This window comes from Struthio camelus, chromosome 19, assembly GCF_040807025.1.
Source record: "Struthio camelus isolate bStrCam1 chromosome 19, bStrCam1.hap1, whole genome shotgun sequence".
Classification (NCBI taxonomy): Eukaryota; Metazoa; Chordata; class Aves; order Struthioniformes; family Struthionidae; genus Struthio; species Struthio camelus.
This window is the reverse complement of record NC_090960.1, coordinates 4,063,246-4,078,807: the sequence shown is the minus strand read 5'-3', so window position 1 is coordinate 4,078,807 and position 15,562 is coordinate 4,063,246. Positions and strand designations below refer to the sequence as shown.

Here is a 15,562-nt window from a genome sequence, read left to right as displayed (position 1 = left end):
ATGACAGCCCTGGAAGAGACAGAAGAGGGAGAAAAACTGCTTCATTAGTAACGGGCTTGCAAAGCACAGCAAGAGCAATTAGTAGCAGAAGTAAACAAATAAAGACACAGCAGCGACAATATAGAAATGGATATACCCGCTATGCACAGAAAAAGCAAGAAAAAGGAAGCCCGGTATTAATCACTCACCCAACGAGGTGCACAGTATAGGACAGCACAGTGAAGTACGGGGCTTCACAACGCCTGCTTTTCAATTTTAACCTCAGTTCTGTACATACATGTGTGTCATGCATGAAACAATCACTAAACCACTGTCACTAAACCACTGGAACGCATACAGCCAAATGCCTGTATACATGTTGGTGGGCTGGGGTCGCAACGACAAAGGAATACTGCAGATGTGTGACAGACAAGGTCTTCTGTTACCTTAAGTGTTGAGACGTACATTTAAATTTTCTCTGTATAGGGGATGAAGAAATACCTGTTCTCAATCGGATTTTCGACTTAGTTTCTTCATCTTTTATCACAATATGTGCACTGAGAAGAACCTCACAGAGAAATGGGCTCCAAGCTCATCAGAAGTGAGATCTAAAAAGTGTGTCACCTGGTTAAGAACCTTCAAATTCTCTAGCTTCAAACACAGTGAGTGGATGGGGAACCTGCAGACAACTGCATACGGGAATTTCCCATGTCAAACTATAGTATAAAACAGATGGACTCATCTAACAGCATTTCTATAAAGCTGCAAAGTATTCCCTAATGATTAAATACGAACAAATTAAAAATAGCAATGAGTGCCACAGTCAAAAAAAGGAGCTCTTCTTTTTATATCTCTCCATACATAAAAAGTGTGCATTGATGTGCCAGTGATATTTTGGCTGGTCATGCTTTCAGTATAGCTTAGTGTCTGTCTCCTGAAAACTAAATTTCATCTTTTCTTTTAGAATGTGAAGTGCCAGCTGCCCTGTTTCTCTTTCCCTGAACTGCCTAAAAATACAGTTACTGCTGAACTGCCTAAAAATACAGTTACTGCTTCAAAACAGGCACCCACACCTGTTAGCTGCAGATATGCTAGAGAACAACTTTTTTTTTTTAATATTTCAAAAAACAAAGAGTAAACTAACTGCAGTATCACAGCTTCAGGGTAAAAGCATAGGCATCCTTCAAAGACTTAAAAGGAATGGCTCCTTTACAGAGATAAAGGAATATACCCCGGACTTTACACAGACATCAGAAGAATATACTCACAAATCAACAAAATCACAAGCTCCTCTTCAATACTTTTGAGTAAGTATTGTCTTAACCAGGAAGCTCACGGGGTTCTTCAGGAGCTACTGAACCAATCGTCGGTGTCTGCTGCTGCGGCCCTGGCTGGGTGACCGTGGCACAGGCACTCCACCTCCTGCTTGGAATTAAAACTACTCTACTACGTCGTGCCTTTTGATTAAAGGAAAGAACGAAAAGGTCCTTCTGACTTAAAACTGCAGTGAATATCAGAAAAGCGCCAGATCAGTGCAGAAAGTACCGGCCTTCTTTTTAATAGGGCAGACAGAAACTGCTTAAAAAAATAAAAGTAAAGGGAGTGCAGTAACTGCTGTGAAACAAACTGAAATGTTTTACTGATGTTTAGAAAGGGAATCATAAATACATGAATGAGGTTTCTTTAGCAGTAAAACATAACAACACTAAAACTGACCAGAAAGCTTTAATTGTGGCTGAAAATCTGTAGAAATTTTCAAACACCACTCAACACCAGCTGGACTGCCATAAAGACAGGCCTGATGGTGTAAATAAGCATTAGCGCTGCATGCCACAGATCTATATGCAGATTCATACGCTACTTATTCATCACTTCATGTCTGCACGCTGACGCTTACTCTAGGATTATCACACAAGTCTGGTCAAGCAAAACGCTGCCCTGCCTTCTGCAGGAGTTTAGCATCACATCGACAGAAACGTCTGCAGCTCCCGCGTCGCTGGAGAGGTTCAAGGTTATTTATAACCAAGCTGGAAGGCCAAGCACCACGTTGTCCCCGCTCTTACAATTAAAATGGTGAGATGTTTTAAAAGACATTTTCTTTAGAATAATAATAAGGGTTATGTTTAGAAACACTAAGATGTCATAAGTACTTAACCAAAATGTCACCACTCACTCTACATTTCCAGTTTTCTCATACAAAATCTCCCCTGTTCTGAACTCTATTTCCTTATTTTTAATCTGCTTAGTCTGGGGAAAAAAAAAAAAAAAAAAAAAAAACCACAGGTCTAGCTTTTCGGTAGCGTTCGGCAGTAATTCCAGCAGCACACCAGGTGTCGAGCCCGACGAGGGGGCAAGCCCTGCGCGAAGAGCGCCAAGCCGGGGCGCTTGCTTCACTCCGCTGCTGGTGTACCTCTTGGCAGCAAGAACAGCCCAGAAGGCAAGGGGACAATAATAAACAAGAGCTCCTCTTGGCTGGTTTATCCAACACCTGAATTAATCCTAGAAAGGGGAAACCAGAAAGACAGCACACAACCAGTACGACCTCCTCCCCATGGTACTATGGACCCGGCCCTCAGTGTGGACAAGCAGACAAAAATGGTATCTGCTTTTCCTAGCACTGACCAGTAACTATTTTGCAGAAAAAGGACTTATTAGAATAATTTTGTCCTATAATTGCAGAGCGATGTTACTGTTATTCCCTTAATTAAATGGAACGGTACCAAACTAAGAGGCGTGAGAAGCCAAGTCCTCTGTTCATCTATGGTCGGGGCATGATAGGCAGCAACGGCAGCAAACAGCTCCACATCTCCCACAACGTGCCTCAACCCTTACAGAGAGGATCGTGAGCAACAGATTACAGGTATTTCGCCCAGCTGAAATGTCCAGCCGTTCATGGATATTTGAGCATTTGTTCCCCAGCAAAGAGGGCCGGCTGCCGCGTGGCCTAAGGGACACAACGCTGAGACCCGTCCAGGGAAATTGGGGAATGATTTTGTTCTACTTCTGTTCTTACTTACGCTCTACTCTACTCTTCTTTTGTTCTACTAGGAAAAAAAGAAAACAGAGGGACTGTTACGTACCGTCCACACAGACGCCTTAAAATGAAGATTATATGAGCAGTACCTATTCCCTCTTAATGACTTTTATTTGTTTGGATCACCTCAGTTACGAAAGCTTACTGCAGAGACTCTGATCGCTTACCCTTATTACACAAAGGTACATCCCTTAATAGGCCTTGCACTTGGTGAACGTATCCACACGTAAGGATTACAGTTACTGTGTATTTTTTAATTTAAAATATCAGTGACATGGGCCATGACATCTGCTTTATATTTAGCAACATTCCCTGTGGTGGTGAAATGGGAAGAAGGGGGCAGACATGAATAAGCCTTACATTTTTAAACTTAGTATTATTCATCATTATTGTAAGGTGATATTACAAGTATCAGAAAGCGCTTTATTAAGCAGCACAAACCATTACAAGAAACTGGGCTTGAAAAAAACTGAAATAAGACTCCTACAATAGAAGTTTTAGAATTTGCATGTTTCGTTTTCCCAAATAGACAACAAAACAATGTCACAAATATATCACTGCTCAAATTATAAGCAGATATCATAAATGGAATAGGGTTGCACTGGTTAAATACCTATTCTGCTTTTTCCTCTGAGCAGCAAAATACTGTAACAGGCAAACACGCATGTAACAAATACTACATACGGTAGTTTAAAGGCTTGCTAGTTGGTGTTGGTAGAGGCACCGGGGACAACACCGTCACGCGTTGCCATGGCAGCCTGGGCACCAACAATTAAGAAGCAGCTACAATTATTCTGAATACGCCTGCAGAGGAAGGAGCTTCATTTCGCGATGGCCACAAATAATGCCATTCCAGAGAGAAAACTCACAACCAAAGGTTAAAACAAAATGAAAAACAGTGACAGATTTTATCCTGCCTCCGCTTCCTAGAGGAGTGTATTTTTATCTCTAAATACTAATAATGATGTGTCATCTATAAATCACTGAATGGAAACCTGATTATGCTGCTAAGAGAGCAGATAACTCATTTCCGGCTCATAACTTTTAGTGACAGGCGAGTTTTCCCCCCCTCCCCCATATATGTAGATTTATTAAGATTAAGTGGATACCTGCTGTATGGAAAATACTCCGCTACACCAATCAATAATATACCTTATTTTATATATAGTGCACAACACTATACAGACAATGTATAGACGGTATATACTGTCACAATGCAAAAACCACGGCTAAACCATGACTTTTGAAAGACAACTCCTTACAGTAAAAACTGAAAAAAATTTAGCAAGGTCACTGCATGATTCCATTAATGAAACCACGGTCCTCTTCTAACGCCTCTCTCCCTTTTCCAAATTTGGTCCCATTTGTTGGCTAGCACCAACCACGCTACCTTCAGAAGAGTAAGCTGCAAAGCCTCAAATGCACAGTGCTGAAGCTGAACTAATTAGATTGTGAGACAGACTTATTTATTTTTGAGACAGGGCTGAACTGACCCTACGTGAAACTGCTGTTTCTGGGACCCTATCCAGTAGCTTTACATGATGCAACCCCTCAGGATTTCTACACCACTTTTCATTGCGGAACATGGATAAATCCTACTAATTCTGCAACTTGTGTGTTTACAGGAGGTTCAGGATAAAAATAAAGAGATTATAGATTCAATATGCAAACATACTGCCTGTAATTATGGACACTTTAAAACAGATACTTCTAGTGATAAATACCCTAGTCTGAGAAACAGATAAAATGTAAAGAAAATAACGTTTAAAAAGATACGTGCTAAGGATATGTTCACCAAATAATTCTGATTTAAGGTCAGGTCTTCTTCTCTTGTTTGAACTGTAACTTCGGAAATATCTACTTATTACCCAGTTCTTTTTAAACCACAGTGGCATTATACCAAGTCCCAGCACAGCTGATTTGCAGGTAGGTGATCATGACGCAAAGGAATACGGGCTTCTTCCAGCTGGGACATTAGCACACACAATAACGGATGTGCACTTTTTCCTTTTATTTTGCCACTTGTCTTTGTGCTGTCTCTGTCCTGAGAAAAAATAGCCAGATTTCCGTAGCTAGGTTACTAACACTAACATATACACAGCCACCCAATTCCAAACTCTGTACTTTGCACAGAGATACGTAAGGAGTGAAAAAAATTACTTTTAAAGTTATCCATACTAGGGTGGATAAAAAGTAAGCATGACCTTGAATAGAAAATGACCTAGTGCAGCAAAATAAAATCACACTGGTCAGATCACAACTGTAAAGAAAGGAAAATGAAATGGAGATACTTCTCAAATGTATAACAAAAACCATAGTTCATGCTGCAGACAAAAGTATGGTAGCTGATCCAAATGTGTTCAGAAGAAATTGATGCACCTTTTCTTTTTCCTTCTTGAAAGTTGAACATATGCCGTTTTTCCTCACTTTCTTGGGTTAACCCATCTTTTATAATAACAATGTAGAATTCTGCCTGATGGTGAACATAAAGAATTGCCATTTCAGGTTGAAAGGAACAGGCTTACGTGTTTGTATATGCACAACAGGTACATTAATTACTTTCTGAATAAACAGCTAGGCTAAAGTTGCAAATGTTTGACTAGGAAAAAGAAAACACGACATTGTAGATTGGAATATTTCTAATTCAATTTCAATACTGCAAATGCAGCTGGAAAGAATACTCAACTCAAAAGTGCTGAACCCAGTGGAGCCATTAGCAAAACTCCTCCAAGCCATACCTTTCTTGCTGCTGGATTTAATGGAAAGCAAGTATTCTGCTGTAATACCGTCTGCAGTTGTCAGAAGAGGCAGAGTTGCTGGCTAAGTCGGTTCGTTAAGTCACAATTCCTTGCACGGTTCGAGCCCGTGCTTGTGACTACCAACCACTCCAATTTGTGTCAGAGAAGGCAAGAAGACTCTGCTGAAAGTACTGTTTTTCTTCAGTGTTTCTTTTCTGCACATAACCAGCAATACCACTTATCCTGAAACTTCTGTACCCGGATTACAGATTTCAGAATTTCAGGTAACAACCTTCTACAAAAATTTTACGCTTGCAAATAATCAGCAGATAATTAGTTTCCCTAAAAAATTCTGTTCAGTTTGAAATAAATATTTTAAGTATTAAAATGCTGCTATTTCTGAGAACTTCATTTTTCATTAGCGATACTAATGATAATGGCTGACAGATTTTGCCCTAAGTGTCAAAAAACATACTGAAATTATTACATATACCTGACAGAAAATATTCTACAATACCAACTTTTGAGTGTTATAACCCAGAAAAGCTGAACTGTCAAATATATGATACCACCACTGAATTAAACCGCTTGGTTCAATCTTCAAGAAACCAAAAGGAACATACTACAGTCACAGGCAACAAGAAGTAATCTCTCTCTAATACAGAACTTTTTAATAGCCATTTTTATATAATAAAAGGAAAAACGTATGCCATACATAGTTGTACTCATTGATGTTTAAGCCTCACCTCAAACTTCTGTCTGAGCTCAGCATTTCCATCTTCATCAGCATCTGGAATTGGAACGTTGTAATATTCACCTTCTTCTTGATTCAGCAGCTTGTACCTGTGGAACATTTGGGGAAAATAGTGTCTTTTCAGGTTTATTCCCTTTAGGTTTAAAATCTGATTTAGTTGCTTCTGTGGTTTGTATGAATGTCACAGGTATGTAAAGAACTGTTCTCAAAGATCGGTAGCAAACTTGAAAATAGAACATATCGCACGCACCTCAAATTAGATCTTTAATCTCAACTGTTTGTCCAGGCACCTTTTGCAGTTAATGGAAAGGGAAATATTCATCCCACCCATTCTAGGACGTGATGGAGGAGTCAACCCTGGAGGTGCCTATGAAGCCCTAGGTGATTACCTTCAATAAGACATGCACTTTTGGGGACGGTGGCAAGTTCTACCCCCGGCTTGGGATGTAACAGTATAATTACATGCAGAGCATGTAATAAGATAGCATTTTATCAAATCAGTTCCTCTGCACTTTCAATTTACATACGTAACGTGATATGCTTAGTACTTAAAAGTATCATATTCAAGATCCAAAGAAAATTCATATCGCAAGACTATGCAAATAGAATGGAGCTTGCAGCAACTCCTGGCTGTAGCAGAAGTTTCATGTACACGACAAAAGGAAGCACAACCCTCTTTGTTACTTATACTCCATGTTTTCCAGCTTTAGTTGCATCTTCAGTGAATTTATAGCGTATGAGGTATAGGAAAAAGCTACAAACAAGTAGGCTATAGTCAAGAAAATACTGGTTTTGAACTTAATCTTTGTGTGACATATTTCCTCCCTGTCTCTTTTCAGAAATTCTTACCATCCACTGGCTGGCATTTTCATAAGCTCTGATACCCCAAATGAAAGAGATCCCATGAAATCGTTTCTGGTTGTTCGATCCCAGTCCCAGACCTCTACAGATAACCGTCGATCTTTGTCTGTAGGTTTTAATTTACTAAAAAAAAAAAAGGGGGAGAAACAGAGGAGTTTTCAATGCAAAATTCAAATACATCATTCCATACATAAAACGTGTTACAGAAAAAGGGGTTGGCCAGACTTACAACGTAAACGACTCATTCCAGTGTGGATTCAGAGTAGAACGGATGGTTTTTGTTTTTTGTTTACTTTCATTCTTGGGATCTGGGATGAGTTTCAGTTTAACATACGGATCTGAAAGTCCATTTGGATCCATGGGAATTAGGTTTTTTGCTTCTCGCACTGTCAATACAAAACACATGGCTGATTTGTATGGGATTACAGATGACCAATAACAAAGCAGTAAAGCATCAAGCCACAGTGCTGAAAGATAAAACAAGATGTGAAGTCCACTTGCCAGTTGGAGTGGATGAAACTAGTTGTATTGTGAAGTTGCACTTAGTGATATTTATAAGAACAGTAGGGAGAAACAGGAGAAGAGGGCAATTCACAACTGCCGTGCGGCTTCGAAGTAGCCCTTTTTCTGCAATGGAATGATTTAGTGTCCAAATCCATCTCTGTAAATTTGCAAGTGGGAACCTATTATTTGTGCTTTTATTTATGCATCAATTTTAAGCTGTACAACTGCAGAACTAACACCCAAATACTCTAAGGGTGATAGATCATAACAGATTACAACAGATAGGTTACTCTACACAATCTATCATTGGCAGATATCTAACACTAAACTTCCCCCACTTTCACTGTTCATCAGCTGCTAGACAGAACTGCTCTAAGCGCTGTGTCAGGGCAGCAACCTAAGTAAAAGTGCACAGGAGACAGGTTTAACCTGGGCTTCACAAAACCATTTATGTAACCTGTAATTTTACAATGTCAAAAGAAGGCACAAACTGAGTTAATATATCTCATGTCGCATTTGCCAGACAGCTTGGTGACTTGCAGGTTTCAATCTAGCTAGAATTACTGCAGCAGCTGCAGCACTTCATTTCAAAGTTTAGGAGTCACTGCAGACGAGTGGAGTATTTTAACGGATGAAGAAATACAGTATTTCCTCCCCCTTGTAAAGGACTGGCACAACACCCACGTCACATTTATATGGCATGTAAGGTTTGATTCTGCGTTAATGGCATTCAGGCATCAGCTTCTGCCGAACCTCAAAAAACAGGTGAACTTCACTCGTGCTGGGAAACACTGTCCCACCCAAACCTGTCACGTTGTGGAGAACTCCAGTTAACACTGATCGAGTTGTAGATATGGAACAAATTCAGAGCTTGTACTGGGAATCTCAAAATATACTGCACTGGGAGAAGCAATCCTCTCAGCCTCATTTGCTCAGAAAATAGCTTTCATTTGGGAATTCCCTAGTGAGTTTTGCATTTTAAGATTAAAATTGTTCCTGGAAGGAAAACGACAAGAAGCTTTCGGTGTGACAGAGTTCACAGGATTTGAAGGAAGGCCGGCATTTTAGAATGAGTCACTAGAGATATGATCCTGTAGTTACAGTGTACTCAGTTGCGGCTTTCATAATTTTGACTTCAGAGATATATTTTTTAAATTTATCCAGCTAACCGAAGAAAAGAAACCCAGAAGGAAATTTAAGAAACATCAGCCTTTAAATCACCTTTTATTGCCTGCGAGAAAACATTTCCCACAAAAATTTGAACTTCAGAGTCACTTAAGAAGTCAATCAGAACCTTCATCTTAATTTAAAAAAAAGAAAAAAAAAGTTGTCAGGATCTTCAGCAACAGATAGTTACTGTTTGTTCAAGGCACTCGGTACCCTACAGTAAACAGAGACATATTTCAAAATAATTAATGATCTTTCCTCCCTCGTTCCCAAATTTGAATGGCTTTTTCTGATTACAAATACAAATTATAGACCTTCCCAGGATTTCAACCTATGATTTCCTGGCTTGCAGGATAAAAGACATCCAGGCCATCCAGATATTTTCAAGTGCATTGTTTACTCTCATTTTTTATTGAATAAGAGGAGGACAGTTTTTGGTCAACAGTCAAATGACTTGCAGACCAGCTGAAGAACATCTTTTCAAAATGCCCTTTGTTTTCCCTCTAGAAATAAAGGCATGATTGTGGTGGACTGACAACTGTACGCTATTGCTTCTGTGAGACAGAAGACGACAGACAAGGAACGGAAAGCTCAAGACAGATATTACTGTGCTTTCCGTAAGGACAGAGAAATGTAGAATTGTTAAGTGTTGACAATACCCTCATTACAATAGAGCATTGAAGGTGGCTTACAAAATCAAATACTGGTTCTGTTCCCATTCACATTCACCAGGCATATTGGCCAGTTGCATGTGACTAGCTCCGGGCTTACATTTTTCTTTTACAAGATGGGTAGAGTGTTTCAGTGCTCATAATGAGGGTGGTCTTCCAAATGACATAACTGCTAAATAGGGCTTCAGTGCAAATCTACTGCTTAACGTCATTTGGATGAACACAACCATTCTGAGTGCGCGGAGCTGTGGAGGCAAAACTCTCTTGGGAAAGAAAAGGCCGCTGCCACCGAGGACTCCTCAGTTCAAACACTCTGAACCAGTCTATTTAATGAGAGAACATTAGCAGGGGTAGAACAAGCTGGAAGAGGGAAATAGCACACCTAACAGGCGTCCTGCTAGCAGTAATACCGAAATAGTTGCAGAAAGAAGCTTGACTATCAGAATTCAAGCTACTTATTTGGAACATATTACATAATATGCACTTGCCAAGATAATTCTCATGCCTAACAGATACCCTGCTGTAAATTAATTACTGAAAATAGATCAGGGCTGGAAAGGAGCGACATTATCTTGAACCAACAGTTAATTGTTTAAGTTATTTTTCCTGATTTTGTCGTCTTAAAAAGGAGAGAAAGAAAGTGGTTATGGACTAAAATTTTAAAATAAAATATAATTTGTCTGACTAAATTACATTCCTAAAACATAGGCTGGAAAAACATTTCCCTTTTCAACCCTTGAAGAAATAAACTAATATTAAAATTTAGCACACTGTAAATGATCTTCAAAAACTTCTGAGGAATTAAAATTAAGATTAAATAAATTAGTTTAGTTAACTATTGTACAACCCCAAAAGGACTCTGCACCGTAAAGGATAAAGTGACAACCTTCCATGCGAATTGCTCTCTGCTCCTCCTAGCCCACATGAATTTTTTTTGTTCTCGTGTGCATAGTTCTTATGAATGTCCTGCTTGGTTCAGCACATGAGCTACTACTTCAAAACTCAGGCCTTTCAGAAAAACTAAATTACAATTTTTATTTCTATGCTCCAGTTTGACATAAGTGAGGAGCCAAATTGCCTACATGTTCCTCACCTTCCCAGAAATGCATACCAGGAAGCTTTGCATTAAAATTCCTTGAATAAAAGTGCTCAGTTTTAACATGGTGTCTTCACACTAATCCTTTGCATTTAAATTCTATCTGGGGATGTTCAGTGTGAAACCAAGCAGGATTTCCAAAAATTGGTTACTTGGATGCAGAAGCATTCTCTGCGGCTCGGATCTGGAGACTCCCTAGAGAAAGCCGTGACTAAGGAGCCTCGGTACATGCTGCTGCTTCCAGCAAACAGCACTGACTCTGCGAGCAGCAGGACCTGGCAGTGCGTGTAAGACTACTTCTTTCTTTTAGAGGAAATACGGAATAAGAAAAAAGCCTTCTAAATACAAAAAGAAGAGAAGCTCAGAGATGAATCGGGAAGGAAAGACGTAACATATACTAAACACAGGTTGCTAAAGAAAAAAAGTCATTATGTCACTCCTTGTTTTAAGATATCTGGTCCGTTTGTATTTTTGTCTGGGTAATTAGTACCCTCAGACATCTTTTTCTAACTGATGTCACACTTCTTTTCTTGGGGAAACAGCATGATGATACTTGTGCGGATCAGAGCTTATAAAGAATTATCATCTTAGTGGCCCACCTCTTTGGTGGCATCCTATTTTTAACAAGGCAGGTCAGGTTTCTGCAGGAGGGCTGACAGGACGAAGAGATTTCCCCTCCCCATCAGAGGCACTTGCACATCTTGTGCGTGTGGTTGAAACGGAGCAAGTTAAATCAAATATAACTCCAAGAAAATAAATTTACTTACTGCAGCTGAATTCTGTTCTAGCTGTCATCCACTAGAATTGCACAACAGTATTACTAATTCGGATTAATAATTATTATACCTTTCAATTAGGAGTGGTATGAAAGACCACACATTGCTTTATAATTATCCGTTCATTAAACTCCACACCATGCCGGAGTTGTAATTCCTATTTATAGAAGGCTTAAGTGAGGTAAGGTTTGCGTCATTTGGAGAGTAAACCTGGATCGAAACCTAGAATGTCGCTCGCCAGTTTTCTGGCGTAACCGTGCTGCTCAACGACGACCTCCGAACTGAACGAAGTAGCAGGTACAAGTTAAGTTTCCTAATGCTTTGTCCAGATCAGACTCTTAAACAGGCGCCGAGGCTGCACACAGATGCAAAGGGATCGGATCCAGCTTTGCCCACGTTTTCCTTCTAACATGGAAATGGTTGTCAAAATGCCACGGGGAAGAAAGTGTAGCACTTTCCAGCCCAACAGTAATGAAGAAGAGATCACACCTACCTATTCAGCAGAAAATGAGGACTATTTCATAATCTTTCTATTTAATTACGTGTTAGTTGTATTACAGTAGTATCCAGAGGCTGTGCCTAAAACTGGGATGCCCACTCTTCCAGAAATAGGGTAAAGACATAAGCAAATACAGAGCTGGTTCTTAAGTACTCTTACTTTAAATAAATATCTAAATAAGACAGAGTGGGATGGCAGAGATCAACTGACGTTTTCTATAAAGAAATGAAATTCAGGCAAGTAAAATTTTGAGGAGTTGCCCAGAGTGCGGGTGACAAAACCCTAACGTCTCTTCAAGGGAATTTACGGGTCACAAATTGCAAACCCTACGCGGTTACAGATGTCTAACTTCTTGTGATATCAGCAATGAAATTTAGTCATGGGAATGAATGAGTAAACATTTCTGTTCCTATAGCAGGGCAGAGTTATTAACAGTATGAGTTTGCTCAGTTCCTTTTCAAGTGAGTCACAGTTACCTTTTTCCTGAATTCCCAAACATCGACAACAAAACAGTTTGCTAATGCTAACAACGATTTCTGGCCAACCTTTTGCTTCCTTCCAGCAACAGGTGAGCAGAAATCTCTCAACAGAACGTGAATAGCTGCCTTTAAAAGAAGCTTCAAATCTCAAATAGTTTTGCCTGGCAAGACGTCCGGCGAAGGGAAAGAGAAGGGGAGAACGCTGCCAGCTCTAACAGAGAGAGAACAGTTCACCCCCCCCACAACGAGGCATCAGCAAAGAGGAGCAAAATTAATTTTTAAGTTCGAAATAATTTCCACATCAGCTTGTTAGCAACTTCGTTTACCGGACAAACGTTATTCCATCACTGTCGTCACTCCCTCAAGGAGAAGGTGGTTTAGAGCCATTAGAGCCCGCGGACGGGCTGAGCTCCCAGGGGCGTCAGGCGAGAGGCCGAGGACCCAGCAGTCCCAATCCAGCGACCTTCTCCCCGAATCCTACCGTACTCCCCTCAACCTCAGCGTGAAAGATTTACCTGTTATCAGCAAAAACAGTTTTTCTGCCAAGTCGTATACTTGTACTCTCTACATGCAAAATCCAAAGGCATCTCCAAAACTGTCCAGCTACAAGGTTTTATTAAAACTATCCCAGAATTTTTGCCTCGTTGAGACTCGATTGTGCAACTGACACCAAAAAAAATCCTCCATTTGAGGCCGTTTTTGGTCACTAAAAGGTTTTCGGATATGAGAGTTTTCTCTATTCCATAACTATTTCCCCCACTTGGCTAAACCTTCTTCTAACATTCCTTGTGAGACCACTGCCTGCCTGTTACTTTTGATTTCCTGAATCCTGAAAGATGGTAACATAACGAATGTAGAATATTAGTCTGAATTTCACAGGTGATTTACACGCAAGAAATAGATGAGTGATTAATCTTCTTCCTAGAACAAGATGAGGAATGAACTAACACTTCATGGTACTTTATGCTTCTGTCTTTTATTAAGATACTCTCTTTTACTAATAAAAAATGTACCATCACCTCTAATACTACTTAAGTACTTGCCTGCAACAGCTTCACTGCTTTAAATTTCAACTGGAAATCTTATAGGAGCAACTGTATTTTATTTTTAGAATACACTATTAAAAATTACCTTTAAAAAATTATCTTTATAAAAATCACCTAAAACTGGGTAGGATAGCTGCTTAGCAAAACATGAGTTTCAACACAAAAAATGGCTCTTCTGCTGCATGAAACTGTCTGAAAAGGGAATCAGATAGAAAATTTCTAATTCTGATCTTTTCACATTTTGGTATAAACATAAAGCTTTTTTTAAAACATGCATGCAGGAAGTGATTTATGAAAAAAACTAATGTTTCTTTTAAGTACTGTGCATTGCCTATTTCTTCACGGTAAGCATGAAGAAAGCAAACTCAATGAAACGGGAAGCATTCAGTTGCTATAGGGGTTGACATTTGTTAAAGGCATAGCTCTCTCTGTAATGAACACAGCAACCCTGCCGATTCCGGGAATGCCAGAAAAGAGAGAAGATATTAGTAAGTGAGATAAAACATGCAATTCATGTTCTTTGTGACATTAAAAATGCCTCCCACGTGCCAGTAATTCTTTGGGACCGCTTTAGAGTTGGTACTAAAAGCCAGTCAAATAGCCAGAATATTCCTATGTGCTCACTTTTAAAATCAGTTGCATAATATTATGAAATGAATGCTTACAAATAAAGACACCCATACTGACCTAGACAAACATTAAATGATTAAAGTGCGCGTGTGCTTATGGAAGTGATTTTTATGAGAATCTAGAAATTGGGTAAAATTCCCCCGGTTGTCTCCCTTGTTTGGGCAGAGGCTGGTAAGCCCAGCTTCCCTATAGCAGGCAGCGTGACAAAACATTAATATGCAGCACCAGAGGGTGGCTCAACATAAGACTTTCATAAATAATTTGAAGAACGTACAGCGGGGAGCCCAGAACTCCTAGCGAGATGATTGCTGATAGCCTGTTATGCGCTCCCAACTTCGGCAAAGATCACTGCGAGCTTTCCTTTTCTTTTAAATAACAGAAGCGCCACAGAAGAATGAAAAAAGATTTCCTGCATTCATTGTAGCTAAGAAAAAAAAAGTTATAAAAAACTGAACACACTGGGCTGTAATTTTTTTTTTTTTTTAATGAGAAGTTTATGTAACAGTAGGGAGCATTAGATGACAGCAAGTCACTAACACCCTGCCTCTAAATTAGCGGCTGTGTCAGGAGGGCAGTTCTTTATTGTCAGCTGCTGCCAAATGCAACTCCTAGCAACTGCTAGGTCACAGCTCAGAATGCCAATAATGTGGCAGCTTTTCATATGTCAGTGCACCAGATGGGGTTATTTTGTCACAAAGGTTATTGTTCACTCAGTATAAAAATAATCCAAAAAAAAAAAAAAAAAGCAGAACTGTGATTCTGCCACCTACTGAGTTCACTCAGAAGAGCCCCCAACTTATAAGATGGGTCACCAAATACGTGTAAAAGAGTGACAAAACTTTAAGGCACATCAAGAGAAAATACAGTGCAAAAAGCAGAGGGATTAAGAGTAGCAAGAACTGCTTAATTGCGTTTAAAAGCAAAATCCCCTAGTCAATCAACCTATCAATGGGTCACCAATTCAGTGCTTTCAGAAAAAAGCAATTCAAGAGTCCCTATAAAAAGAAAACTACCAAGTTCATTTAATTTAAGTGCAATAAATAATTAATATCCAATGCAAGTCTCAAGCTAGTAGGTACACAATCAAGTTAATATTTAAGAATCACAACACTGAATGCAGCACACGGACTAGCACCGCAAAGAGGGTGGAGTTCTGGTGAAGTATACCAACACAAAACTGGCTACTGAGCTATGAAAAAGTGCCACAGAGTCTCTAACATTTGTGCACAAAAGACTGTACACCCACTTTTAAGATCCCAGATGGAAGATCCCACCTAAAAATAAGTTCCCAACTGGAATTAAGTACATTTACCTACAGGACTGAATCA

At 39.5% G+C, this 15,562-nt stretch overlaps 1 protein-coding gene across 3 annotated transcripts in view; it reads right to left on the bottom strand.

The window, feature by feature from the left end:
* The window catches only part of PRKCA (protein kinase C alpha), a 166,635-nt gene that overhangs the window by 42,780 nt on the left and 108,293 nt on the right, over positions 1-15,562 (bottom strand). For all 3 annotated transcript variants that reach the window (XR_011135498.1, XM_068913761.1, XM_068913762.1), the window contains 3 exons: positions 7,596-7,752; positions 7,355-7,489; positions 6,498-6,594 (listed from right to left, as the gene is read on the bottom strand). Coding sequence is in view for 2 of the 3 variants with exons in the window: in XM_068913761.1 (XP_068769862.1) it covers positions 6,498-6,594; positions 7,355-7,489; positions 7,596-7,752 (389 nt within the window). In the remaining variant the exon portion in view is untranslated. The remainder of the gene's footprint in view (positions 1-6,497; positions 6,595-7,354; positions 7,490-7,595; positions 7,753-15,562) is intronic.